Source organism: Crinia signifera, chromosome 2, assembly GCF_055691185.1.
Source record: "Crinia signifera chromosome 2, ASM5569118v1, whole genome shotgun sequence".
In the NCBI taxonomy this organism is placed as follows: domain Eukaryota; kingdom Metazoa; phylum Chordata; class Amphibia; order Anura; family Myobatrachidae; genus Crinia; species Crinia signifera.
In genome coordinates this window covers 253,375,962-253,402,910 of record NC_139218.1, presented here as the reverse complement: position 1 = coordinate 253,402,910, position 26,949 = coordinate 253,375,962, and the positions used below count along the sequence as shown (strand labels likewise).

The window sequence follows — 26,949 nt, the reverse complement described above, 5'->3', positions numbered from 1 at the left end:
AAAGCTTAAATAATGAGCAGTCAATTTACACATTACAGTAGAGTGAATACTAGGGAGTACATTTATTAAAGCTTTTAAAAATGAAGGTCATGTCTATCATTTCTCTGTTGCATCCTAGCAAATTAGTCCTAATCTGATTGGATGCAATGGGCAACGTCCCTTTTTAAGTGTTGGTAAATTTACCCCTAGATGAGGGATCACAGAATTTACACAAGGGACATTAAGTTATTCTTGCAGTGTTTTAAATGATCCCTTACCATTGGTGACCTAGGCTTCTTCCAGTGTTCATCTAATGGTACAGATGCATTTTTTTCCCCCTAAAAATATGTCTGTCACATATGTGACAAACACAGACTCTTATGATTAAAATGGTATACAGGATACCTATTCTGTGTGTGACTAAAGGCCCCCATACACTAGCCGATTTTGGTCAGATTTCAGCCAGATCAGTCGGATCTGGCCGAAATCGGACCAAAATCGGCTAGTTTTGATGTCCCCTCAGATCCGATGCGCGGTCCCGTGCGCATCGGATCTGCGTCGGGTGGTCGGACCTGCTGCACGTCCGACCACCCGACTTGGGACCTAGTGGGGCGGCGCGGCGGTAGAGGGAGCAGGGTGGGCTGGGGACGCTGCGGGGGACACAGGCGGCATAGAGCCGGGCAGGGGGAGCCGGCGGGAGCTGTCAGTACGGAAGGAAAAAAAAAAAGCCCATACAATGAATGGGCAGCCTGTGATTGGCTGAGCGCTCTCTCAGCCAGTCAGCAATTGGCTGAGAGAGCGCTCAGCAGCCAATCACAGGCTGCCCATTCATTGTATGGGCTTTTTTTTTTCTTCGGTACAGACAGCTCCCGGCTCCCCCTGCCCGGCTCAGCTGTAAGTAATTGCCGCAGCTGTGTCCCCCGCAGCGTCCGTCCCCCCAGCCGCCTCAATGTCCCCCTGCCCCCTGCTCCCTTCACATTGCAGCTCCCCTGGAGTTGCAAATGATACATCGCATGCGATGTATCATTTGCAAAACTTGGCACATCAAGTGCCAAATCGTGTGTCCCCCTCCCGGGGAGCTGCAGGGGGGAATCAGGTCCGACTTGTCCTTAGGACAAGTCGGACTAATGTATGGGGGCCTTAAGCCTGTATGTGCGTATGAAATGGAACATTAGTGTTTGAATTCAGATATGAAGATAAAATGATTTGTGCAAGGTAGCTCTTTAATTATGCTATTCCCGCAATGGTCTCTACTAATGTAGGGTACACACCAGGACGACCTGCTCACGATGCACATCGTGAGCGGGTCGTCAGTGTCTCGTCCGACCCGCTCACGATGACGCGGGAGGGCACGACCCGCTCACGATGTGCACCGTGAGCGGGTCCGATCCGATGGCGACCCGCACCCGGTTGTATGGTCGTCATTGAGATCCTACCTGCAGCAGGTAGGATCTCAATAACGACCGACCGACCCGCGGGACCGCGCATCGGATCGGAATCGCTCCACACCAGCTCAGAAAAGGGCCCAATCAGCACACAATCTGCATCCAATTGATCGGAATCGGATCTAGATTGTGCTGATCGGGCCCTAGTCGTCCTGGTGTGTACCCAGCATTAGTCGTCTTATTCTATCAATAGCTGTGAAGTGTTTGCATCAATGGCAACAGCTAGCCCTCCGTAAGATGGCTTTTTTAGTTTGACTTGACAAACTACTTCAAGTTTGGTATGTCCTTAGCTTGTTTAAAGGACAACTAACTAACCTGAAAAACAAGGTTTACATTGTATGGCTTTGTGGGAAAATGAAAAGTCCAATTTAAAAGAAATTCCTTTGTGAATCTAGCACTAGCTAAAGGTTACATAAAGGCATGGGGTAGACCAATACAAGTCTCCAATGCTCTCATCTGCTTGACATAAACCCTGCTAGTGGTCATGGATATTTACATTTGTTAGTTTTCTCCACAAATCTTTTAGTTATAATTTTAACCCTGTTGATGCCAGGTATGAGTGACTCATCCTAAACACTTGAGGGGGTCAAATGGATGGGAAATTGCCTAAAATGTCTCAAATTAAAGTTGCTGTCTGACTAACCCATGAGGATTTGGGACTTGAAAAAGCACATGTTCAATGTGACCAACAAGCCCAGCCTCTTACAAGAGGAGCATTGCAGAATTCTTATAAAAAGGTAGGAATTGGAAGAAAGCATTTGAACTTCTGCAGTCCAGTCTTTTTTTGCAATTCAGTCTGGTTTAATTGAATTGTAATTTTATTTATTTTATTAAAGTGGTTTACAATGTTAATGTTCTTATTTTAAATCGGCTCACCATTGGATCTGCTACTAGCGCTAGGGCTGACAAGATGCTGGGTTAGGCAGGTTTCACACACTCCGGCTCCTGCCGGACGGTGAAACCCCGCACGGCCAGGGAGCCGTGCCGCACACACTAGTTTATCATGGAAGGGATGGCCACAGCCCGGCAGCCGTCCCTTCCAGTGGCGGGATCCGGCTGCAATCGTGCGGCCGGGTCGTGGCCGTCCCATGTGAATGGATACAATAGTGTCCAATTCACAACTAATGTGTGCGGCACGGCTCCCTTGCCGTGCAGGATTTCACCGTCCGGCAGGAGCCGGAGTGTGTGAAACCAGCCTAAAGGTGCTATTAGTACCCCATTCTCAATCGTACCCTTATTTGAAAGAGGTGTGCTCACTAAAGTGATATATTTCTCTGATCATGTGAAATCCTCAGAGAACACCATTGATCTGCACAACAAATTATGAATTTTAGGGATTGGGAATAACGCTCTCTTCCAGACTTATTTCAAAATCAGCTACACACTTATTTGATTGAGTCCTCTTTCAGATGATGTGACCACCTTAATAGTTGTCTGTAGATCTGGTGGATGGGTGCTATGCTTAACATGTTACTATTTCCCCCATCCTGGCACATACAGTAAAGACCCCCTTTATATTAGAACAATTTTGGCAAATTTCGATGTTTCGGACGATATATCGTCTGAAAAATGCCACATCGTTTGTTTTCCATCTAATCCAATGCGCGGTCCTGTGAGTCGGATGGAAGCCTCTAGGTTGGTCGGACCGCACCTGTGATTTGTCAGAATCGAATGTAATCTCATGGAAAATGGAGTGCTTTTGGCGCATGCGATATATCGTATGCAATATATTGCAGAAAGTATAGTACACATGCAATTTGGCCAGATAAATCTCAAACAATTTATTGGACCAAATTGCATGCACAAAATTACACCAAAGTACCAAATTGGATGCAATCACTCCCGAGAAGGTCCAGGGGGAGTTCAAGGGAAATTGCATCCAATTTCAGCATCAGATATATCGTTCTTATGTAAGGGGCCCTTAAGAGGTAAACTTCTTTTAAACAGTGCACTCTGTTATTTTCTAGTGTTTACCACCAGACAATAGCACCTTATACTGTTAAAAGTCCAAAGTTGAGTGTTAAATATCCAAACTTCCATATCCTGCCATCGCTAAGCAAAGTAGTATCAGTGTTTGATGCTATAGGTTGTCTATTCAAAATGTTATGCTCTTTTGATCCTTCCAACAAATTTTATACATTTCATTCATGCACAAAAAATAAATCCTAGTGCTTCACCTTGGAATGTGGGCAGCGTAAGCTCAGCAGCAAATGGATTAATAAAGAAGTGTAGAGTCATTAAGGGGCAGATTTAATGAGTGCTTACGCATAATAAATGGTGCTCAAGCCAATCAGCTCCTGTCATATGTTTTTTTTTTTTTTTGGGCTAGAGCACCCTTCATTAGTGTTCATTCTAGCACCCACCATCTTTGAAAACCCATGCAGTTCCTCTTCCCTGCCTGGGGTGTCACTGTCTGCTGTAAGGTTTGTAGCACAGGTTTGGTTTGCATATCAGTGCTGATATACAGACCACACTGTGCTAGAAGCACTACAGCAGACAGTGACACCCCAGGCAGGGAAGAGGAACTGCATGGGTTTTCAAAGATGGCGAGTGCTAGAATAAACACTACTTTATCATGCATATCAAGTGATATCCAGAATTTGACTTTTTGCTTAATTTTTTTTCCTTAATTTCTGTTTCTTTGCGGATTAATTAAATTCTATGCGCCCCCTGCTGGCTGTCTAGATTGTCACTGCTGCAATAAGGATACATAGGTGGAATATACTAAAGCTGGCCATACACTACTGCAATCTCTTGCAGCCGTGTAAGACCAGCTGATGCCCCGCACGCTGCCCAGGACCTTCCCAGGCAGCAGGGTCGCATGCGATCCATCACAAGCGCCTTGAGTCCTGTTGGAGAAAGTGCGCTATATAAATAAAACTTACTAATCACATGTGGCTCCTGTTCCCCCGCCGCTGGGAGCATGGTCAGGTCTGACCTGAGTGCCGGTCTGACCTCCGATTCGCAATTGATGTGCATGGGACCGCGCATCGTGCCTAAGTGGACATCACACTCCCCTGATTTGGGCCGATTTCTCAGCCCGTCCCATCTGAAACTGGTGAAATTGTCCCAAATCCCTGTAGTGTAGGGTGCCTTTTTAGGTGGGAGTTCTTTTTCACAAGGGATGATGCTATGGTCAACCAATAATAATCTTGTTTGTTTAGCACCTTCTAGAATATAATAGATAACATCTGGTTGCCTATAGCATAGATTTTCTTCTTGCTTTTTTTTTTTTTTTTTTTTTTTAAATATACAGGTTGAGTATCCGGTATCCGGACATCCCTTATCCGAATTATTCCAAAAAACGTGGTTTTTGGAATCATTCGAAATTAATATATATTTTTTTTTTAACCCCCCTAACCCTCTTTTCATACTTACCAAGTCCCCGGGCGTCCACAGCAGGCCTCCGGCATCTTCTCCAGGGTCTCCAGCGGTCCCAGGAATGCATTGCGCGAGTGTGCGCGCGCGCCGGTGACGTCACCGGTGCGCGCGCACACTCGCGCAATGCATTCCTGGGAACGCTGGAGACCCGGAGAAGATGCCGGAGGCCTGCTGTGGACGCCGAGGGACCACCGGACACCATCAGGGGACAGGTAAGTATGCTTTAAAAAAAAATATTCCAAAAACCGCAAAATTCCCCTATCCGGAATGCTCGTGGTCCCGAGCATTTCGGATGGGGGATACTCAACCTGTATAAATAGACTGACATATGTGGATGTTTTAGTTCTATAACCCCTCCACTGTGGAGGACAGGTGGGGCTAGTTATGTGCAGACATCTTTTTAAAACTGAATAGTTCAGGGCTCGACAAATCCCGGGGGCCAGGTCACCATGGCGACCAGATTTATTTCTTTTTTTGCATAGGGGGAGGGACCAGAATCTGGTCATGTGCATATGGGCCCCCTCTCAGCAAAGTGATTGCAAATACGCGTGGACAAGGTAAACAAAAGTATGTGCTGCAGGTACTTTTTGAACTAGACTGCATCACATCTAGTTCAAAATGCACACTGCTGTAATGCGTTGCATGCATTTTGAACTAAATGCGATGCAATCTAAATCAAAACGCATGGTGCGCATCGCACCATATATGGGCGCTAGGGATGCCAATCCCGGGGCATTTCTTCAATCCCAGGATTGAAAAATGCTCAATCCAGGGATTGGCATCCCTAGTTCGCAGACGTGTAACTAATGCCCACCCCCACACCGGCCAACCTGCACATTTACTTACATTGGGAGGTGGTGTGGGTTCGGATGTGCACGGTGCCTCCGGGAGCGTACACCTCCTCATCAGCACTGCAGCTGGATAAGAAGCAGGGAGGAACTGGAAGGCGCGGGCGGCCAGGAGAAGGGGTGATACTGACAGCAGTATGGGTGGCGTGCGTGGCCTGCGCAGCGTGACAGTCATGCTGCCCAGGCCGCACGCAGGGGTCAGGAACAAAAACACAGACCTGGCTTTCTGGGCACCCACCTTGGTGATCCCCGGAAACCGTGTGATAAATTTAAACACACGGTCCCAAAAAAACCAACCAAAGGGGGTGGAGAGAACCAAATAATCGGGCGCACAGCTTTAGAAGTTAGCAATCAAACTATGGAACTTTCAAAAGAGTGTAACTTGCTGCTCCCAATTAAGGCTCTCTGGGATCCTTAAAACTGTTAGATACAGGAAACAAGCAGAATATTTATTAAGAGAGCGCAAGAAACACTGCAAAATTTGGCCGTATAAAATTACAAATTTATTTAAACATGAATATCAAGAAAATATATTAACATTTAATAAAATATATATACATATATATGTAAACAACTATGCATTGATCCCTTGCAAAAAATAAAAAATATATATATATAAAAAATGATGAATTGTGTCCTTGTGCCAATGACTGTCAGTAATTAATTTCCCAGAATGATGACAGTATGAGTTCCAATATCCACTTTGATGTTTAGGGTAATTGTGTCCACATAATCTGTATGTTACCAACTGTTTGGATATTTGGTTAACTGGAGATGGGGCAAGTCCAGAAATTGCCACAAATAGAAATAAAGGGTACTTGATCCTTGGCTGGGACTTAATGATATATAGTACCAACAGATAATCTTGGAAGTGCAGAATTGAATAAACACCCGTATACCTCTCACTTTAAAGCTTTGATCTCCGTCAGCATAAGGTGTATGGAAGCAGATATGCGTGGATTAATAGCTACCTTCCAGGTTTTCAGCTGCTGAAAGTTTCCTCAACCTGACCACAGCAACGAGACCTGCTCGCTGTGTCAGGGAGCCGACCGCCTTCAGACGGACGCTGCGGGGGAACAGATGTATCAGCTGTTTATAGCTACCTCAGCTCCCGACGGATGATTTTATCGGCTTGCGCCACGCTCCACTTGTAGCGAGAGTGTGCTGTAGTCTCTATCGCTTGGAGAAGGTACCTTGTGGGCGCAGTGAGAAGCGGGTTGGCACAGGGCACGTCTTAGGTAAAATTCAACAAGGGCATCAATGGCAGGGGGAGTCCTTGACGCGTTTCTCCGTCATGTCAATGTGACGGTTTCCTCAGAAGAGGCACAAGGACACAATTCATCATTTTTTATATATATATTTTTTTTTTTTTGCAAGGGGTCAGGAACAGCCTGGCAGCGTCTGAGCTAGTGCTCTGCCCCCATCACTCTGTCCCCCAGCCTGCCCCTTCACTGTATGTCCCCCAGCCTGCCCCTCCTTCACTGTATGTCCCCCATTCACTGTATGTCCCCCACTCTGCACCCATTCACTCTGCCCCCCAGCCTGCCCCCTTTCTCTTAATGTCCATCAGTGCCTCCATTCATTGTATGTCATCAAACCTGAACCTCCTTCACTGTTTGACTCCCATGCACTGTATGACCCCCATTCACTATGTACCCCACTCTGCCCCCATTCGCTGTATGTCCCCCAGCCTGCCCCTTATCCCCCTTCTCTGAATGGCTGTCACTGGCTCTATTAACCGTATGTCCCCCACTCTGCCCCCTCCCTTCTCTGTATGTCCCCCGCTCTGCCCCCTCCCTTCTCTGTATGTTTCCCAGCCTCTTGTGTGAGCCAGAGGAAGGAGAGGTAAAGCAGGCACTTCAAGGACAGGAGATGCTTGGGCTCCCGCTGCTGCCCTCCTCCGCTCTGCATGTTACAGGAGCAAGCTTCCCCCTTGCTGCCCCCCTCCCCAAACACTGCTGTCACTGATTGTGGAGTAGGGTAATATACGATTGCAGCAGCAGGGGTAGGACGCCAAACACATCTGACTGTGGCGGCCGGAACCTCCTCACTGCAGCAGACAGCAAGGTAAAGGCGCGCTCGTCGGGCCCCACCTTTAGTGTCCTGTACTGTGCTTCCCGCATCTGATGCTCTGCCTGCTTCCAGCTGGAGGCTGCAGGCTGCTTGAAATGACCGCACGGGCCGCAATTGGCCCCCGGGCCTGACTTCGGACATGCCTGTCTTAAACTGTATATTACCGTTTAAGTGCCGATTTTGGACACTGGCAGACCCGTTTTTGGAAACTTTCCAAATACCGGGTCAAATCCAGTGTAGTCTTCAGCGTGGTTTTCCTAAGGGGCAGCCATTTTCCGAAAGTTACTTTAAAACTATTTTTTTTAAATAAGCGCAGCCGTCCATACTGCCGGGATCCGCAATTAAGGTGGGTGGTACCGGCTGCACAGGGGGGGGGTAGTCGGCAGATGTTAACTTGGGGGCGGCGGGGGGCTCCAGTGCTATGAATATTTAATGAGTGCTCATTAAATATTCACTGCGCTGAATTTAGGACCCAGCCAATGAGCTGTTTCAGAATATATAAATACCGTTTCAGACCCGATTTTGATGCCAAAAAATGGGTCTGAAACTGGTAGGACCCTCCATTTTAACCGTTTTCCAAAAACGGCTTTTGTAAAACGGTAAAGTGGTTCTGCACCTTTCAGACCGCACAGATTACAGTTGTAAAACAGTTAAAAATTGGCAAAATACCGGTTTTTAAGTGCGGTCTGAAAAGGGCATAAGTTAGTTGGCAGTTATTTTGGTTCAGAACTAAACCAATGCTCTTTCAATAGGTGGATTATTGGCAAAACAAGAAGCACAAAGTATTTCACTGTGGGGCTTGAGAAAAAAGAAATTTGCTCTTGGTTCCCTTTCTTGAAATTTCAATAAAACACTTGAAGGTGTTTCTGTAAAATTTTCCAGTGGGCAGAAACACTTTGTATGTGTGTGTGTGGTTTTTTTTTTTTCTTCAGATTTTGACAAATTAGGAAACTGCTGCTCAGGTGCATATATGGCTTTAATATGGCAAATCTGGTTGTAACTGTAATCTCTCAATTGTTATGTATTATACAACTTTTCCTTTAGCATTCTTTTCTATAAATGTAAAGAAATGTGCAAGTTGATGGTGGTGACCTTACTACAAGGTCACTGGCACTGTAATCTACTTGAGACAATATGGTTGTAGAAAGATAACTAGTTTAACTATATAAATACAGTAGCTCTATTTTTAAACTGATAATTCATTGCAAATATTTAGTCCTGCGCTTGTTTGTTTAGAATAATACCCCTTTCACACTTACAAGCCAAGTTCTAAGTTCCGGGTGCGACCCGGCTTGCAAGTGCTTTCACACTGGCCACCCAACCCAAGTCGGGCGGGTGGCATCATCTGGGCGGTGCTGGTAGATGTCAGCACCTCCCAACTGCGAATTTTCACTTCAGTGAACGGGATCTGGGTCACGCTGACCCAGAATACCCGTTCACACTCACCGCATCCCGCGTTGATTCCGGAATCTACGCAGGTCAGGACCTGGGTAGAAATCCCAGAATGCTGAACACGGAATGCGGTGACAAGATCCTTTCACACTGAGCTAAATCCTGAGTTGATGCGCGTTCATGTGCACAAACCCGGGATATTTTTTGCGTGTGAAGTGTGTGAAAGGGGTATAAGGAGGCGCTAATAGCTATATAGACCTAACCACTTTGTGTTTTTTGTTTTTTTGGTTATTTATTTTACACCAGGGAGAGTGTTCTGCAGAAAGTATAATTTGCCATCTTCAGCAGCATACTGCAGGAAACTGAAATTTAGTGTAAATGCATACAGGTCCAATATTTCATCAGCTTTTGGCCTTTAATTTAAGCACCACTCCCATACATACAATGCTTTAAAGTAAAATGTATGCAACATTGTTTCATTTTTATGGGGTTTCTTATAATAATAATACTAAATATTATTATTATTATTATTATTATTATTATTATTATCTCCTTTTGCTGGGGTGACCTGGGTTCTGGCTCAGGGCCAGATGCACTAATCTTCAAAGTGATAAACAGTCAGCCAATCAGCTCCCGCCTGACATTTTTCAAACACATTCTGTGACATGGCAGGTAGGAGCTGATTGGTTGGTGGATTATCACACTCCATTTTGTCACACTTGAGGCTTAGTGCATCTGGCCCTCAGTGTGAAAATATCTTCCCAGGTCTAAATGACCCATGCTTCAACCCTGGTTACTACCCGTGTTATTCCTAGAAATGATCATCCAGCTCATTAGCGCTAGGAGGTTACCTAATCTTCAAGCATCCAATGTTAGGCAGAAGACCTGGCTCCATCTGCCAGTGTAAAAGGAGTTAACCTAAATCCGGCGCCAAACCCATGTTCAGACTTCTGAGTTGGAGTGAAGTTTTAAATTTTGGAGTGGTATTATTGAGTACATTTACAAAGTTATCGTGAAATGTTAATTTCAATAATTATATATTTTTCAGGCTGCTGGTTTTTTTTTTGTTTTTTTTACCTATCTCCACAGTTAATAGTTTGCTTTCAATGGTAAGTGTGAATATTATATTTTGCAAACCCTGAATTACCCAGTTTTCTCTGGTGGGGAATTTATTGGTGCTTTTACACAGGCATTACTATTGCAATTTCAACTATTAAAACCTAGTACACTCTTGAGCAGTGATGGTCCTAGAAGCAGTATATGTATTGCTTTGCATGCATTTAAATGCTGCTTATACCAGGGCTCGACAAATTTGTCTAAAATCTAGGAGCCAGCATGAAAGGGTAGAGCCAGACAAACTAAAATACTAAATCCCCCCCCCCCCCCCAAAAAAAAGACTGACTTCTAGAAATGCAGCATTTATAGCTCATCTCTTGCAGCAGCAAATAATGAAGATAATTTATTTGACATTAATAATTGCTCGTTTGACTACTAGGTCTGAGGAGGATTTAAAATGGTGGGCCGCCACACTCCGCGTACCACCGAGTACTCACATGGAGGAGCCGGCTGTTGTGATGGCACTGGGTTCCACAGCCGTGACTACCACACTGTGGCGGTCGACAGGGGCAGGTGTACTTATCTTTTAGGGGGGGGGGGGGGTCTTTCTGGACACTGACACCCTGATCCTGTGTTCCCTGTAAACATTGTCCCCAAATGATTGTCCCTACTTTTTGGGACCCCCCCCCCCCCCCCCCCTGGGTCAGACAGGGGGACAAGGGCACAAGACAAGGAGACAAGGGCACAATCTGCCGCAGCACATGACCAGATTGCAATCAGGGCTTGGACAGCGGGCATTGTGTCTCTCCCCGCTCACCTTCAGTAGGAGTGCAGGGGAGGAGAGCCGCCCGCCGCCAATGCCCAGCCTGCACTCAGCTGCTGCAGCCTGATCTGGTGAGCTGCCTGGGATTACCAGGCTACATAGCCCCACTGTACCCGGCACTCACCTTCCGTCCTGTGGGACGAGCACTTCCTCTGCTGCCCAGCCATCCTGTGGCACCCATTAGCATCAGTGCTGACTCCACACCGACGACTGGGGCAGCCAGGACATTTATGGATGCCACATCTCAACTGCCGCCACTCGCAAGCTGCAGGGTCCCCCTCTCTAGCAAGCCGCCTGACCTGACACCTCATCGCTTTACTTCCTCCGGGCGCTCAGCACTGCAGGTGGGTGGGTGCGCTGGCTGGAGGTTCGGAAGTGCCACTGCCGACACATATGCAGCTTACGTAAATTGGAGGCGCGGCTTCACTACATGTGTCAGGCCCCGGCGCCTGAGAGCGGAATACCTCACAAGGATCTACCCAGATGCTGGGAGGGGTTCAGCTATGGAGGGACTACTATTGTCCGCTGGACGAGATACACTGGGTATGTTGGCTACAAATGTTATAAAAGAAGCGTAGGCAGGCAGAGACACTGCCACATCCTATGACATCTCCTTGGCAGGCCACACCACCTACAGGATCTGGTCGCCATGGCGACTTGGCGCCCAGGGTTTGTCGAGACCTGGCTTATACTGTTGAGAAGCTCTGCTTCAGTAGGGGTTCTAGGAAAGCAATGGAGTGCTTTAGAGACTTAACATTTTCTCTTAAATTGACAAGGTTTTGGAAAGCTTTTTAACTGTGTTTTATTGCAATTGTTCCTAAACGGTGTGTCGTGGCACCCTGAGGGCCTTAGGGAACTTCCACGGTTGCCCTGCATTGGTGGTCCATGACAATTTGAAATTATTTAAGGCCAATGTAATAGGCAAATTGTGGTCAAACACAAATGATTCTTGTCCATTACCACATAACTGAACTTAAAGATAAAAAAGGTGTACACATGGAGCGATTTTTGCTAGTGAGAGAATTAACAACATACTTGGTTGGTATTAATAGCAAATCGCCTAGTGAATATCTCTCTCGGCAGTGAATACCAGCGATTTTGACTAGACAGCCAGCGATGTAGTCAAAATATTCTTGCCTGGCAACTCTTTATTTACTAAGCGATATTATAGGGTGATTTGTAACCTTGACAGCGATCTTTACTAACCTTCTAAGCAATTTTGACTATGTAGTCCAAATCGCTTAGAAGGATTAGATATAAACACAATTTCCTTTAATTTATTTATTTTATTAATCCGACTTTCTCAATAAACCTTTTGGCCTCGGGGTACCTTGAAAGAAATTCTAATACTCCAGGGTACCATGGCTCAAAAAAAGTTTGGGAACCACTGGTAATTTTTTTTTTTTTTTTTTTTTATTCAGTTATTTGTATCCAGTTCCATTTTTATAATGTTTGCTATTGACTGATTATTCTACATATCTTAAGTTTTAAAAATTTATTTAATTGCTAAAACACTGTCTGACCTTTTTATTGGTAGCCATTATTTAAATGCACAAACACGCACTCACAGGACCTGGTATTTCATATGGATGCAGTTGACATTCCGAATATAGACAGGCAAAACCCCAACAGTCAATACTAGTGGATCCTGATTGGTAAGTACTGGGGTGAGGAAGGAAGAAGGGGGGGGGGGGTGTTAGAACCTAAACAGATTAAGGTAAATATTTTGTCTGCTGGTAGTTTGTACTTAATCCATGTCAAATAAAAACTCCTGTATAATGTGTCCTTTTTAGCAGCCTTTAATTTAGAAGCGGAACATGGTATGACGGACATAATACACTAAATATAATTTTAAACTAATCTCTCTCTGTAATAGTGCCTTTTGCACAATAAATGTGCAATAAACTTGCAAGTAGGCAATAATAACCAAGTGTTTAACAATAAAAACACAGTAACTATGGAGTAATATATCCATGGTCACATACTGAATTATTGCAGTTCAAATACTCAACAATGCCTCTTAAGGTTGCTAATGGATACCAATGTGTTTGTAAACAGTTGGGACTTTTTCTCATACAAACGGTTTGTTAAAACCGGTAACTGGTCCGTTCACTTGAAATGTGTGATCATACACACATCATGATGGCAGTCTTTCATACAGCATATTCTCCAAGTTGAAAATAATTGAAATCCTAACTGCAGTAACTTATTGGTGTGGAATAAGCGCAAACCCCCATACTCCCTTTTAGCTCAAACTCTCAAGTGATTACTTCAAAGTGAAAGTTGGGGAAAAAAAGGAGCAGATGTATTAAGCCTGATAAAGTGACTAGTGCATTATCCCCTTCTACTTCATCGCCACTTTACCATGCTTAATACATCTTCCCCCGAGGCCCTTGGTTCTCCCTGTTGCTATGTTGCAGAACACAAGGTGTCCGACACTCATTGTGTAGCGCTCGCTTTAACATTGTGTTGATTTGAATACCCCCCCCCCCCTTTTAGTCTATGGTGGCAATAGTAATTGTAGAAGTGAACCTTCTAGGATCAGGGCTGGGGTATGGGGGCAGCAGGGCCCGCCAATGTCATTGCAGGGGGCGGTGCTGGGCTCATCTTGAGTGCATCAGCGGTGTCGGGTGGTAAGCCGTTCTAGCAGTGGTGCATTTTGCCCTTTAAAAATCGGCCTAGTCTGAACCAAACACTACTGCTTATTGCTTGTTTGGGACCTTTTTTTTGTAAGATATTTCAGGTTGGGTATCCCTTATCTGCATATCCAAAAAATAAAATATTCCAAAAACTGTAGGTTTTCACTATATCCCTCTCACCCCCTGCACCATACATTAATGTTTTTTATTTTTATTCATACTCACCTGGTCCCCCGACGTCTGCAGTCTTCAGTGGCATTCCTGGTCCTAGTGATGCGTTGCGCAGGTGCTGCAATGACGTAACCAATGCAATGCTTCATTGGAACCAGGGATGCCTCGAAAGTAGTTATATAAATTAAAAAAAAAAGAGAATCCAAAAACTGGAAGGATCCCCTATCCAAAATGCTCCTGGTCCTGAGCATTTCTTATAAGGGATTCTCAGCCTGGTATTTGAATGGTTTATCATTTAAAAACCGTATCCTTTGTGAGGTTTTGTATTGTATTTCTTTTTTGTGTCTGTTTATTTGGATATATGTACTGTATGTCATTATGGGGAACGTGTACTCCCCTGGATTGTCATGTGAAAATTTGATATAATAAAGATTATAAGTAAAAAAACAGTATACTTTATTGCACTTCTCAGGGAGCAGGTTTTTAGGCTCTTGCTAGTCCTCATTTTCAGGGTAAACCCTGAAAACACTCCTTTTTGTTTGCACTATAGAGGCACACTTATGGTTGTACACACTTGTACAATTTAGACTATATAGTGCAGATCTGCACTATATAGTCTATGCAGCCAAGACTTTCTGGCTGCGATACGGGAGCGCGCATCGGGATCGCAAGGGTTAAAACCCATACAATCTGCATGAGATCCAGATGAGATTTTGACTATATAGTCAAAATCTCATGCACATTGTACAAGCGTGTACACACCATTACTCTCCCTGAAACAAAAACACACACACACCTTTGCATGTGTTTGCTGAGTTTGTGATTATGACTCCAAAGGATTTACACACCCTCCCGATATGTACACTGCGCCTACTAGGTGTTTTTTCACTTTCTACTGTATATTTACTTGCCTCCCACAGGTATGTACTATGTTGCACACTTATGCCACTCCAATTCCCATGTGCATGTTGGACAAACACACACCACCTCACCCATGCACTCGAGACAAGGGGATCACATGTCGCATCAGAGCACATGTCCCATGTTGAATCTTCAAAAAGCTTTGGACGGTAAGCCAAGCCCCAGCAACAGGCACAGGGGTATATTCAATGAGTGTTGAAACGCTGTCTTGCTGAAAAGATCGCAGTTTTCAACATAAATAGATCTGAAGGGGTTCCGATTTATTCAATGCTATCTGGGTTTTTTTGGGGGGTTTTTTTTGGCAGGTCGAAATGTTTCAACCTGCTGAAAAGCAGGTGGATTGATGGAATAGCTGCTAATCCACCTGCTTTTGATGGAAACACAGCCGAAAGGTTTTGGCTGTGTTTCCGTCAATCTCACATAAAAAGAGCCAGATTGAGGCAGGGAGGATGGCGCCTAGTGAGCAGCAGCAGCTCCCATGGCACCATCCTCCCGTCGACATCTGCACCCATCCACCAACTCCCGTACCCACCGCCGTCTGGCCAGGTAAGCGCAGCTCCCCGTCCCGGTGCCGGCCAGGTGAGCATCAATCAATGGGCAAATCCAATGCCTGATTTGGCTGTTGCTTTGAATAATGGATGACCGTTCCATTCCGGCAAAGGCATTTCAGAATGAATCCGGCATCAACTGAATATACACCGCAGACAATCTTTTGCTGCCCTGCTGTGTCTCTAATGGTGTGTACACACTGTGCCAGGTGCCATGTGATCAGATTGCACGGCATGCATGCGATGTGCATACAATTTTGACTGTATAGTGCAGATCTGCACTATATTGTCAAGGCAGCCAAGACTTTCTGCCGTGCGATATGGGAGCGCGCATCGGGATCGCAAGGGTTAAAACCCTTGCGATCTGCGTGCGATACCGATGCGACTTGGACTATATAGTCAGAATCACAGGGAGATTGTACCCATCTGTACACAGCATAAGATTGCCCCAGGCCTATTCACTGTCTGGTGAAGAGATGGAACCACTGTTCTATAGGTATAATACAAAACAACCTTAAAACTTGATTGTCCAAATCATTTGATCTGGGTCCAACCAGAGTATCTGTCCCGTACTCGCCTATAAGTACATGGTGGTGCACCATTTGGAATCCATGCTATATTGTGTTCATTAATTTTGGATGGTACACTAAATGCAGAAAAAGAAATTGCTCTCCAGTTAGAAACCGTATGGTAAGTTAAGTAGAACCGCTTTGGTTGTTGTGTATAAATTCAGTTCTTTAATCCAATTGATCACTCTTATTCCTGTAGTATAAACTCGGGACTAATCCATTTGGACCATGGAACAGTTTTAGAATGTTTTTTGCACATAAGCATTTCCTTTTAACAAGGGAATTAGAACATTATGTTTGCGTTGAATGAGTTGATGGAATGTTGGCTGCAGATCATGCATGAGTAACATTTGCCTTGTTTCTTGCTCTACCAACCTCAGAATGTGCTGTTTGGCTGGCAAAGCAGAGCATGTCACTGGGAAATAACACAAGTTAAATAGGATGCATTTCTGACCATCAGAATCCGGGCATTCCTTACCTGTGAAGCTGCTGCCTATTAATTAAGGTCTTCCATATACCATAATTATTGATGCAAAATTTCTAGTTGAACTACTTAATATTGTAAGTATGAATAACCTTGCTTTATTTTACCTTCCTTATTGTGCGTATACATCCCTTTAGTGTAATGTGGCTGCTCCAAATATTGCTTGACTACCATTTTTGTGGTAGTAAAGCTTTGAAGGTGACACCAGGACAATACATTTAGCTTGACCAACAGGTTTTGCTAGTAAAAGATGTGGAAGAGGGTATAGTTTGTATGCGGTGCAAGAATTGTTGTAAATGGTTGTCTAGTAGTTACTTAAGGTTGTAAGCGTCTATTCTTTTGTGAACTATGGTAAAGTGAGAAGCCTTAAGCTTTGTAGGGCATTACATAGCAGGACTGCATCATGGCAGGCCTTATACCTAGCTTCTGGAGAAGGATACAAAATAAAAAAAATGCCTTGGTTTCACCTTATGTGCAGCTATTATCCCAATGGCTACTTTGTGCAGCCCAGTCTAGTCCAAAACCAGGGACTCTGTGATCATGCGGGAGTGGTTGTGACTGCACAGCCACAAGTGCAGACATTTTCTATTTATTCTTCCACTCATGACAAACTTGACTGCCATTTTGAAGTGTCCTTTTTCTCTGGGGAAACTGCCTTGCTGTCCAGTCTCTGGAGTACTTTTGTATAAAGACATTGGGCGGGATGCTCTAACGCAAAAAAAAAACATTGTCTGGTTTTTACCACATTTTGATATGCAGAAAAACACGCACACTGGGTTTTTGCTGCCGGGGTATCTCCAGCGAAAGCTGTTGTTACTCCCATAGAAGCCTTCTTAACGTGACCCAGTGCCGCCCCGCATGTACCCCTGCTGCCCGCACCAGACCCTGCCGACAACACCTCCCAGACCAGTGACCACCTGCTCCCTGCACTGTACATCCTCTTCCGGGTACAGGGAGAAAGAGAGCCCGCCCCGCAGCATCAGTGCCTGGTAAGGAAGGGTGGGGACCCGCTGCACATCGCCGATGCAATGGAAAGGGCAGCTCTTAACGCAAGGGCTGTCCTTTTGCAATAATTATCATTCATATGTGATAATTATCTATGCGGTAGCTGGCGATGTGCGGCAGACCTGGAGTGCATCCTGCCCACTGTCACTCTAAAGTCTGGTACACACTACGCAATGTGTGTACCCGGCAATATTGGCAGCTAGAGCATGGTCCTCGCTAAAGAGGTCCTCGTCTGTACATTTATAGCTCAGTGTGCCCAGCATCCACTTGAAGTTACTCTGCCTTACCTACAAAGCCCTCACCAACAGCAGCCTAGTTCAAGTATCCTATGAAAATCCTCTCCCTTGTAGCTCTACCTCTGACCTGCGCCTTGCCTCTGGTAACTTATCTCTCCTGCTTTCCAAACTTTTTACGGTTTACCCACATACTGTATAATCTTCGACATAAGTCTTACAGCCTTCAAATCTTTTTAATTGTTTTGTGAAAACCTTCCTTTTTATTGCCTATTTGGCTTACGCCTGTGCCAATACACTGTGCAAGTGTCACTAGCTCTCCGACGAGCAGTGCACTCACATTTCAGCTGTGTACTATTCCTGGAGTATTGAAAGCTCAAATGAGCTGGGCCATCCTTACTCTTGGATTTCATGTCCGCATTAATATTATGATCATTTTATATTTATGTATATCCTGTTTCCCCATTTTTCTGTGCTGCAGAGCACTGTGGAGGCCTTGCAATCCAAGATTGGTAATTATGGTGCTCTGAAATCTATGATCAGAGTGCATCAAATATGGTATCATTTAGAAACCAGAGTCTTAAAACCCAAAAATAAATAATACTGAATCTGTATTCTCTGTAAAGAGACCTACACACAGGGAGGTGTGTGCTGAGCGATCTGTCAGGGCCAGTGATCTCTAATGAAGATGCTGGCCCTGACAAGTGATCGAACTAGATTTATCCAGCATGCTGGATGTTAATCGCCAGGCGATAGCGATGCGTGGGGCCGATGTAGGGGCACTTTCTAATGTAGGGTACACACCAGGGCGACCCGCTCACGATGCACATCGTGAGCGGGTCGTCAGTGTCTCGTCCGACCCGCTCACGGTGATGCGGGGGGGCACGACCAGCTCACGATGTGCACCGTGAGCGGGTCCGATCCGATGGCGACCCGGCTGTATGGTCGTCATTGAGATCCTACCTGCAGCAGGTAGGATCTCAATAACGACCGACCGACCAGCGGGACCGCACATCAGATCGGTATCGGTCCACACCAGGACAGAAAAGGGCCCAATCAGCACACAATCTACATCCAATTGGTCGGAATTGGATCTAGATTGAGGGGATCGGGCCCTAGTCGTCCTGGTGTGTACCCAGCATAAGTGGTCTATTGAGATTGCTTAGAAAATGCCCTAAATCACACAGTGTGCAGGCTCCATAAGCCGCCTCTGTCTCATGTAGGAGTGAGCTATTAAAAGGATCCTTCTTTGTAACAGGTGCACTTTGTGTTTCTATTTTTTTTTTTTGTCTTGAAGTTGTTTATGGTTTCTATAAATGTGCTGATATTGTTTCTAAGATTACTTTAGCTCGATCTGGAGTGCGTTTGCTTAGTCTAGTATTTAGCAGCCCCAAACAGGTTACGATTTCCAAATGCCTGGTATGCAAAGTTGTTCTAGATTTGCATAATTTGTTTGACAGCCGTACATTTGTGAAAATATCCTTATCCATTATTTCCTATGACTTCAGGTGTAATTTTTTCATTACCAGACTGCAATGTACAATATATAAGAATATAGTGTACCATAAGACTAGTGTAATATAGAATCATATGCCTGTTACTATTTAGTAAAACCAAAGTCATTAACTATCAAGCTTTTAATGTTATTTGGCTACATGTGCTGTGTGTTTATGTCTTGTGGACAATCCGCTGTTCTTTTTACGTAATGGAGGTGTTTTTGCTTCGGCAATGCATCTCACACTTCTCACTGTCCTATTCCATAAATATTGTTCTGTCTGTGTATGACCTTCACGTAGCTTGGGAAAGATTGCTACGAGAATCAGGACACTGGTTGCTATGGCTGATTAAGGTACAAATGGCTGTTCACACAGCTTAACTTTATTTCTATAAATAGAAAAGAGAAACTTAGACATACCTAAGCAGTCTATGTGAACAGTAAGTGCTTTTATGTACCGCTGTAGTTTTCTTATCTATCAGCGTGTGAAATGGCTAATTGAAAATATTTGGCTGTTGCACTGGTACAGTCCGCAATATTCGCATACTATTTTTCTCATTTCCTATCTTTGTATTGTTTGCATATATATTCTGCTATCCCAGCAAGAATGCTATTTTATAAATATAAAGTACAAAGTTTTGGGAAGGAAAATGCACAGTGACTGGGTTGTCCTATAGTAGTAGCGTTACAAAGTGTTACTTGATACTTGGAGACTATGGAGTGCATTCAATCTCTTGATTGGTCAAAAATGGCTGTTTTGACAATGACAGTTATTGGGTTTTCCAATTACAACCAATTACAACCTTTTTTTTTTGTTTTTTTTTTTTTTTTTGAGGGGAGAAAATGTATTGTTTTAATGCCATAACATATGTGATGCGGAATAAGTATCAGTGTGTTCTCCTCCTCCTCCTCCTCCTCCTCCCCCCCCCCCCCCCCCCCCCCAATAAGTGCCAGGTATCATCATTTTAATAAGCTGCAGTAATTGGCTCCGGCGGATGTGAAAATGTGACTGCTTTGGCTAATGGGTATCTTAGTTGAAGCAATCAGATGCCCAGCAGGAGGCACCCAACCGCAATCGTATAAGCCCCTAAGATATGATAAATCTCCACCTAAGATTTATAATCGAAGAGCACTGACCATATCCTGCTCCTTAAGCTGCATGACTGAGCTGGCATAAGTGTGGTCTTGCTCCTACAAAGGAAAAGAAGTGGTTGACTGCGCTAAACAATAAAAAATGATCTAAACAGTTGTAATAATATAATAATAGATTTGAAATGGTCAGGTGTATGGTGAAAAAGGATTGTACAATTTATTAAAAACTCTTACATGAATTAAAATAGAGATGAATAAAAATAACAAAAAATGACACTAATGATATAGTCCCCCTTAGATTGGTCAGAAAAATCCAGTCAAATTGGTAGGTCCTGTATTAATAATCCGTTAATGGAATTGGATGGGTGGATCCACCCATCCAATTCCATTAAGGGACCTACCAATTGGACTTGATTTTTCTGACCAATCTAAGGGTGACTATATCATCAGTGTCATTTTTTATTGTTATTTTTATTTATCTCTATTTTAATTCATGTAAGAGTTTTTAATAAATTGTACAATCATTTTTCACCATACACCTGACCATTTCAAATCTATTATTATATTACAACTGTTTAGATCATTTTTTTTATTGTTTAGCGCAGTCAACCACTTTTTTTTCCTTTGTTCACCATTGTATTGGGGTTGACTCCCCCTTTTTCCAGACTGCTGCTCCATTAGCCAAACCAACTCACACACCAGCGCCTTTTTGTGGATATTCGTATCCCCTTTTCTTTGTTGGTCTTGCTCCTGCTCTGCCAACTAAGCTAACAGAAGTGTGTTTTAATGTTGTTGTTTTTTTTTCCTCAATTGGGCAGTGAATTAAATAATTGTATTAAACTACTAAAACCAGTTTGTGTATTTACTGTACATAGTTTCTGTTTTGTACGCATCACATGCTGTTTATATTTAATAGAAGCTAGAAATTGACTTAATTGCATTTATACATAAACAAATGTTTTATATAAACGCCTTGACCTCTGGCATCCTGCAGAAGTTACCATGCAATGCACACATTGTTCTTTGGCAAATAATGCAGTTTAAGTTTCATATTCTGTCAAATGAGTAATTGTATAGGTCCATCCAACCATGGATGAAAGAATTAAAGTGAGAGATTTGGTAAAAAATCTCCAGTTTTTTTTTTTTTTTAAAGAGGCAATCATTTACACTGCAAAACCAGTTTGAATTTGCAGTGTAAGTGATTGCTGCGTTTAAAAAAACTGGAGATTTCTTACCAAATCTCTTACTTTGATTCTCTCACCCTACTACATTTCACCCTCTTCAAGTGCTTTGATTTCTGTATAACTTCAACTTAAAGCTGTATTTCTCTTTTGGTTCTTGTAGTGTGGAGATTGGTGAGAGCGTGAGGGGGGAAGATGTGTACATCATACAGAGTGGATGTGGGGAGATCAATGACAACTTGATGGAGCTCCTCATCATGATAAATGCTTGCAAGATTGCCTCCTCCTCACGGGTCACTGCTGTCATTCCATGTTTTCCATATGCTCGCCAAGATAAGAAAGACAAGGTAAGCTACTACACTTTCTTGGTCTCCCAAGTGAGGCTCATTCTGTTAAGATCTGCAAAAATGACCAGCAGCTCTACAGTGAGCAGTAGAATTTTACAAGGATATTACCAATGGTCCTCAACCCTCTTATGGTGTGTACACACGGTGAGATTCCCTTGCTATTCGACTTAAGATTCGAGTGCTATGCAATCTTTGCTATCTCTGTACTATTTACTTACAATTCATACAATCCGCAATAGATTTGCACTATAGTCATTGCTGCCCTGCACATCGAGATCGAATGGTAAAAAACCTATGCAATCTGCTTAGGATCTGCATGCGATTTTTGACTATATAGTCAAAATCTAATGTCAAATCTCACCGTGTGCATAAGACCCATTCTTTGTGAAAAATCATTAGATTGTGTTCTGATATTAGGACAGTAGTGTGGAGTGCGTAGGGTAACTAGGATTGAGGAGAGGGATTGCATCAGATTTATACACCGTTAATTATTGCAATTCCTTATCTAGAAAAAGTTTAGCATGCTTATTTACAAGGAGAATGAGTATTAGGACAAATAGGAGAGGCTAATAATTACATAATCTACATCTAGTTATCAAGAAAAATGTGGTACCCAGTTGAATGAAGCATTTATAGTATAAAATACTGTACGTGTGCAATTTGCTAAAGCTTCTAAAAATAAGAATCTTTTGCCTATACAATCCAATTCTGTCTTTCCTATTTCTAGGATGCAATAGAAAAATGATAGAATCTAAAAATAAATAAATGTCCCCTTATCGTGTGATAACACATGGGATTCTGGGTAAGTTCCTGATCCCATGTGTTTATCGCACCTAGCTTCAGCTCCCTTACCACATATCAAGGCTTGTTGGGAGTAATTGGTCGACCTTGTCTAGACCGACCACTATTGGTTGACAGGCAATAGGTTGACGCATGAAAGGTGTAAAATAAATAAGCGACCTGTCTGGGTCGGTATTCTCCGGCGAGGACACTGGTGCTGGCTAGCGATGTAACTAGATGTATTCAGCTTAATCGCCATGTCATAGTGACGTGCGGGGCCGATGTAGGGGCACTTTCTCAGCGATCTAGTGACATAAGGGGGTTATGCTGCCAATGCCTCAGGCACACAAGCATAATTCCAGATAAGCAGCCATCAGAGCTGCAATAACAAACAGATACTTATTCATCATTCATTTTTATACTTATGGTGTAGGTTTTCTATTATATTAGTGTGTAGACGATGAGTCACATCGACTGGATCACATTGGTTCGCCCTGGTTAAATCCATTAGCAGAAGCAAACTACCACTGCTCTATCCGTGGCTACTGCATAACCCTTTAATATTTAATAGAAATTCTGTGTGTCTAATAAACATGACTGAGTTAACGATTAATGATGTTTCCTGCCAAATGAAGACTCGTACAGCAAATGCTCATATTAGCGTAAGTACTGCTTTTCCCTGCATGCAGTGCTTCCTCTTGGTACACATTGTTTTGGGGAATAATTTGAAGCATGAGAAAGCATGCTTTGCTGTTGTAATCATTTCCACTGTATTAATCTAGCCTTCCTTACCGCATAATCTTATAATTAAAGCAGATGCGCTAAACCTTGGAGAGCGATAAAGTGTAGAGTACCAACCAACAACCTTCTGTCATTTTTAAATGCAGCACATGCAAGTAAGGATCTAATTGGATTCTACTTTCTCACTCTCCCCCTCTCCAAGGCTTAGTACATTTCCTCCTGTTATAGATGTGGTTTGAGCTGTGTTGTGTACACTGCGGCACAATTCTTTATGGGGACAGATACACTTCTCCAAGCTTTATACATTTACCTCAATGTTACACAATGGCTAGTATTCAATGCTAGTATTCACCCTGTGCAGCGAATCCGGTTTAGGATTTGCTACACATTCACCGACATTCAGAGGGCAGGAGGATTCGCAGCCAGCCCTCCCTCTCCCCCTATTCAACGCGTCAGGGACTTGCTGCCCCTGACAGCAAATTTGTACCCCCAGCCTCCCTGCCTGCACACTGTAGCAGCAGGGGGGAGAAGGAGAACTGGCAGGGACACGGCAGCAGAAGCTGAGGCCCCAGGACACTGGGCAGGCGGGGAGGTGCAGGGAGCGCTGTGCTGGTCCTGCTCGTGCATATGTAATGAGTGGGACCCAGCGCAGTGAATATTTGTGGGGGAGATTCTCTAAAGCAGAAATGTGGTAAACCCAGTTATCGTGTTTTTACCGCATTTCTGTATGCTGTATGGCCCCTCCGCAGTGGCAGTGCTGCGGAGGGAATCGCCAGCTTTTGCTGCAGAAGCCTATGGGCTTCTTACCGCAGCGCTGTTTGAGGGATCAGTCACGGATCCCTCCCAGCATGCCCTGTGGCCGGCGCCGTCACTCTGCGCAGATGGACTCCCGGAAGTTCAGTGCTGACACCGCATTGCAAGGGACAGCTCTTATCGCAAGAGCTGTCCCTTATGTTAATAACCGCATATGTTAGAGCATATGCCATTATTAATAATGCGGTGCCCGGCAATAATGGGCAGCGGATGTTACAACATCCCGCCCATTGACCCCTGCGTCATCTGTTAAAAAAAAAGTTAAATTAAATATATTCATGTGGAGCAAGTTAAACAAATAGCAAGACCATTCAAATAATACAATTACTGATTTTTTTTTTTTTTTTTTTTACAAAAAAACAACTTTATTTTGAAAGAACACATTCCAGTTCACCTAAACAATGACGAATGTAAAATGATGAACTCTGCGAAAATCATGGTGAAAGCAGTTCTCCATTCTAGCATTGAATACACTCTAGGCAAATTAGATTTAAAACCCATTGAAATACACCGAATTGCAGCGAGTATGAAACAGAACTGGCCGGCATTCACTGTTCGCTTTCGGCAAACAGTGAACATTGAATACAGCAAATAACATTTTCGGAGAAAAAAATTCACTGTTTGGCTCAAAAACAGCCCAGTTCACAAAAAAGTGGGGAATCAAGAGCATTGAATACTGGCCAATGATGGAAGTGTCAGCTGATGGTAAACTATACCATTTTCGCAAACATACCTTTTTGTAAGGTTTTTTGTCATGTATAGGGGTGCAATTACATTAAAAGTGAGGATTGTAGTGGTGGCACATCGCAGGTGACATATTGGTCATTTTATCTGTGCAGTAAAATTGATGCTCTACTAATAAGTGCGCAGCTGGCAGGCATTGAGGATGGTTAAAGTGACCCATAGAATATTTTGTATGTGTATATCTGAATTAGTTTTTTGCCCATGTTACTCTTGCTATAGAAGACAGTCATAAAAATGTAACCTATTTCCTAAGATTGTTCATCCTGGTTTACATCTAAGTCTCAGTCCGTCAGTCTGCTCTCACCTGGCTCACCTCTTTAATCTTTCCCTATCCTCTGGGATCTTCCCTTCCTCCTTCAAACACGCTCTTGTCTCTCCAATTCTCAAAAAAACAAATCTGGACCCCAACTCTCCATCCAACTACAGGCCCATCTCCCTCCTCCCTTTTGCCTCCAAGCTCCTAGAACGTCTGACCTATAATTGTCTCCTAAGCCACCTTACTGCCAACTCCATTCTAGACCCCCTCCAATCTGGGTTCCGCCCTTTACATTCCACTGAAACTGCCCTGACCAAAGTCACTAGCGATCTACTATCGGCTAAATCCAAAGGCCTCTTCTCTATCCTCATCCAGCTTGATCTGTCGGCTGCCTTTGACACTGTTGACCACCCTCTCCTTCTCAACACCCTCCGCTCCTTTGGCATCACTGGCACGGTCTTCTCCTAGTTCACCTCATACCTCTCCGATCGCTCCTTCTCCGTCTTCACTCCGAGCTCCTCCTCTCCTACTACCCCGCAGCCAGTCAGTGTTCCCCAAGGGTCAATCCTTGGCCCTCTCCTCTTCTCCCTCTACACAACCTCTCTGGGCACCCTCATCAGCTCCTACTATGGTTTTCATTACCACCTTTATGCTGATGATACCCTAATCTATCTCTCCTCCCCCAACTTATCCCCATCACTCCTGTCCAAGGTCTCCGAATGCCTCACGGCCATCTCAGCCTGGATGACCCAACGCTTCCTGAAACTAAATAGGGCTAAAACTGAATTTCTAATCTTCCATCCCCCGAACATCCCCTCTTCTCCCACTATCTCCATATGCATTGGTGAAACAGAGATCACCTCCACCGACGAAACGCGCTGCCTCGGTGTCATCATTGACTCCTCCCTCTCTTTCACCCCCCACATTCGTGCTCTCTCAGTCTTGCCGCTTTCACCTACGCAACATCTCATGCATCAGACCATTCCTCTCCACTGACGCGACCAAAATTCTCATTCACTCTCTTGTCATCTCCCGCCTTGACTACTGCAACATCCTTCTCTCTGGGCTACCTCTCACCCGCCTCGCACCTCTCCAATCCATTCTTAACGCTGCTGCTAGTCTTATCTTCCTCTCCCGCCGCTCTACCTCCGCCTCCCCCCTCTGTCTATCTCTTCACTGGCTCCCCATTCCCTTCCGAGTTCTCTTTAAACTCCTCACCACCACCTACAAGGCTCTCTCCTCCTCCACCGCTCCTTACCTCTCTTCACTGATCTCTATCCACACTCCCTCCCGTCCTCTTCGCTCCATCGCTGACCGCCGACTGACCTCTCACCTAATCACCTCCTCCCACTCCCGTGTCCAAGACTTCTCTCGCGCTGCCCCCCTGCACTGGAACAACCTCCCACCACCCATCAGGCTTTCTGATTCCCTTACCTTCTTCAAGCGCTCCCTCAAAACCCACTTTTTTCGACTAGCCTTTCCCGCCTCCTAACCTCTTTTGATCCTCCTATCCTGCCACCGTTCCCATCCGTTCCTACTTTCCTATTGTTTTTCGTTCGTCCACCCACCTCCTTTTAGTATGTTAACTCTTATGAGTAGGGTCCTCCTTCCTCACGTACTCACCCTACCTCTTTACCTCACCTGTGCTCCTGTCCTGTTCTTCCCTTCCTCTACTTCATCCTCAGTCTCCTCGACAATTTTGACACCTACTTCTGAACTAATGCTGATTTTAGTTCTACCAGCTATACCCCTATTTATACTGTATTTTTCAACACACCTGCTATGTACGGCGCTGCGGACACTTTGTGGCACCTTATAAATAAACGTACTACTACTAAGTGGGTTATTCAATTTTCAATCCCCATGTTTTCAAAAAATTTTGCCCATTTTCCGGCCTTTTTCTCCGATTAGTTTCACACGTGTTTGTTTTATT

The 26,949-nt window shown here is 44.2% G+C and overlaps 1 protein-coding gene across 2 annotated transcripts in view; it reads left to right on the top strand.

The window, feature by feature from the left end:
• Nucleotides 1-26,949, top strand: part of PRPS2 (phosphoribosyl pyrophosphate synthetase 2) — a 54,328-nt gene that overhangs the window by 6,112 nt on the left and 21,267 nt on the right. For both annotated transcript variants that reach the window (XM_083174313.1, XM_083174314.1), the window contains exon 2: nt 21,499-21,682. In XM_083174313.1, the coding sequence (XP_083030439.1) occupies nt 21,499-21,682 (184 nt within the window). The remainder of the gene's footprint in view (nt 1-21,498; nt 21,683-26,949) is intronic.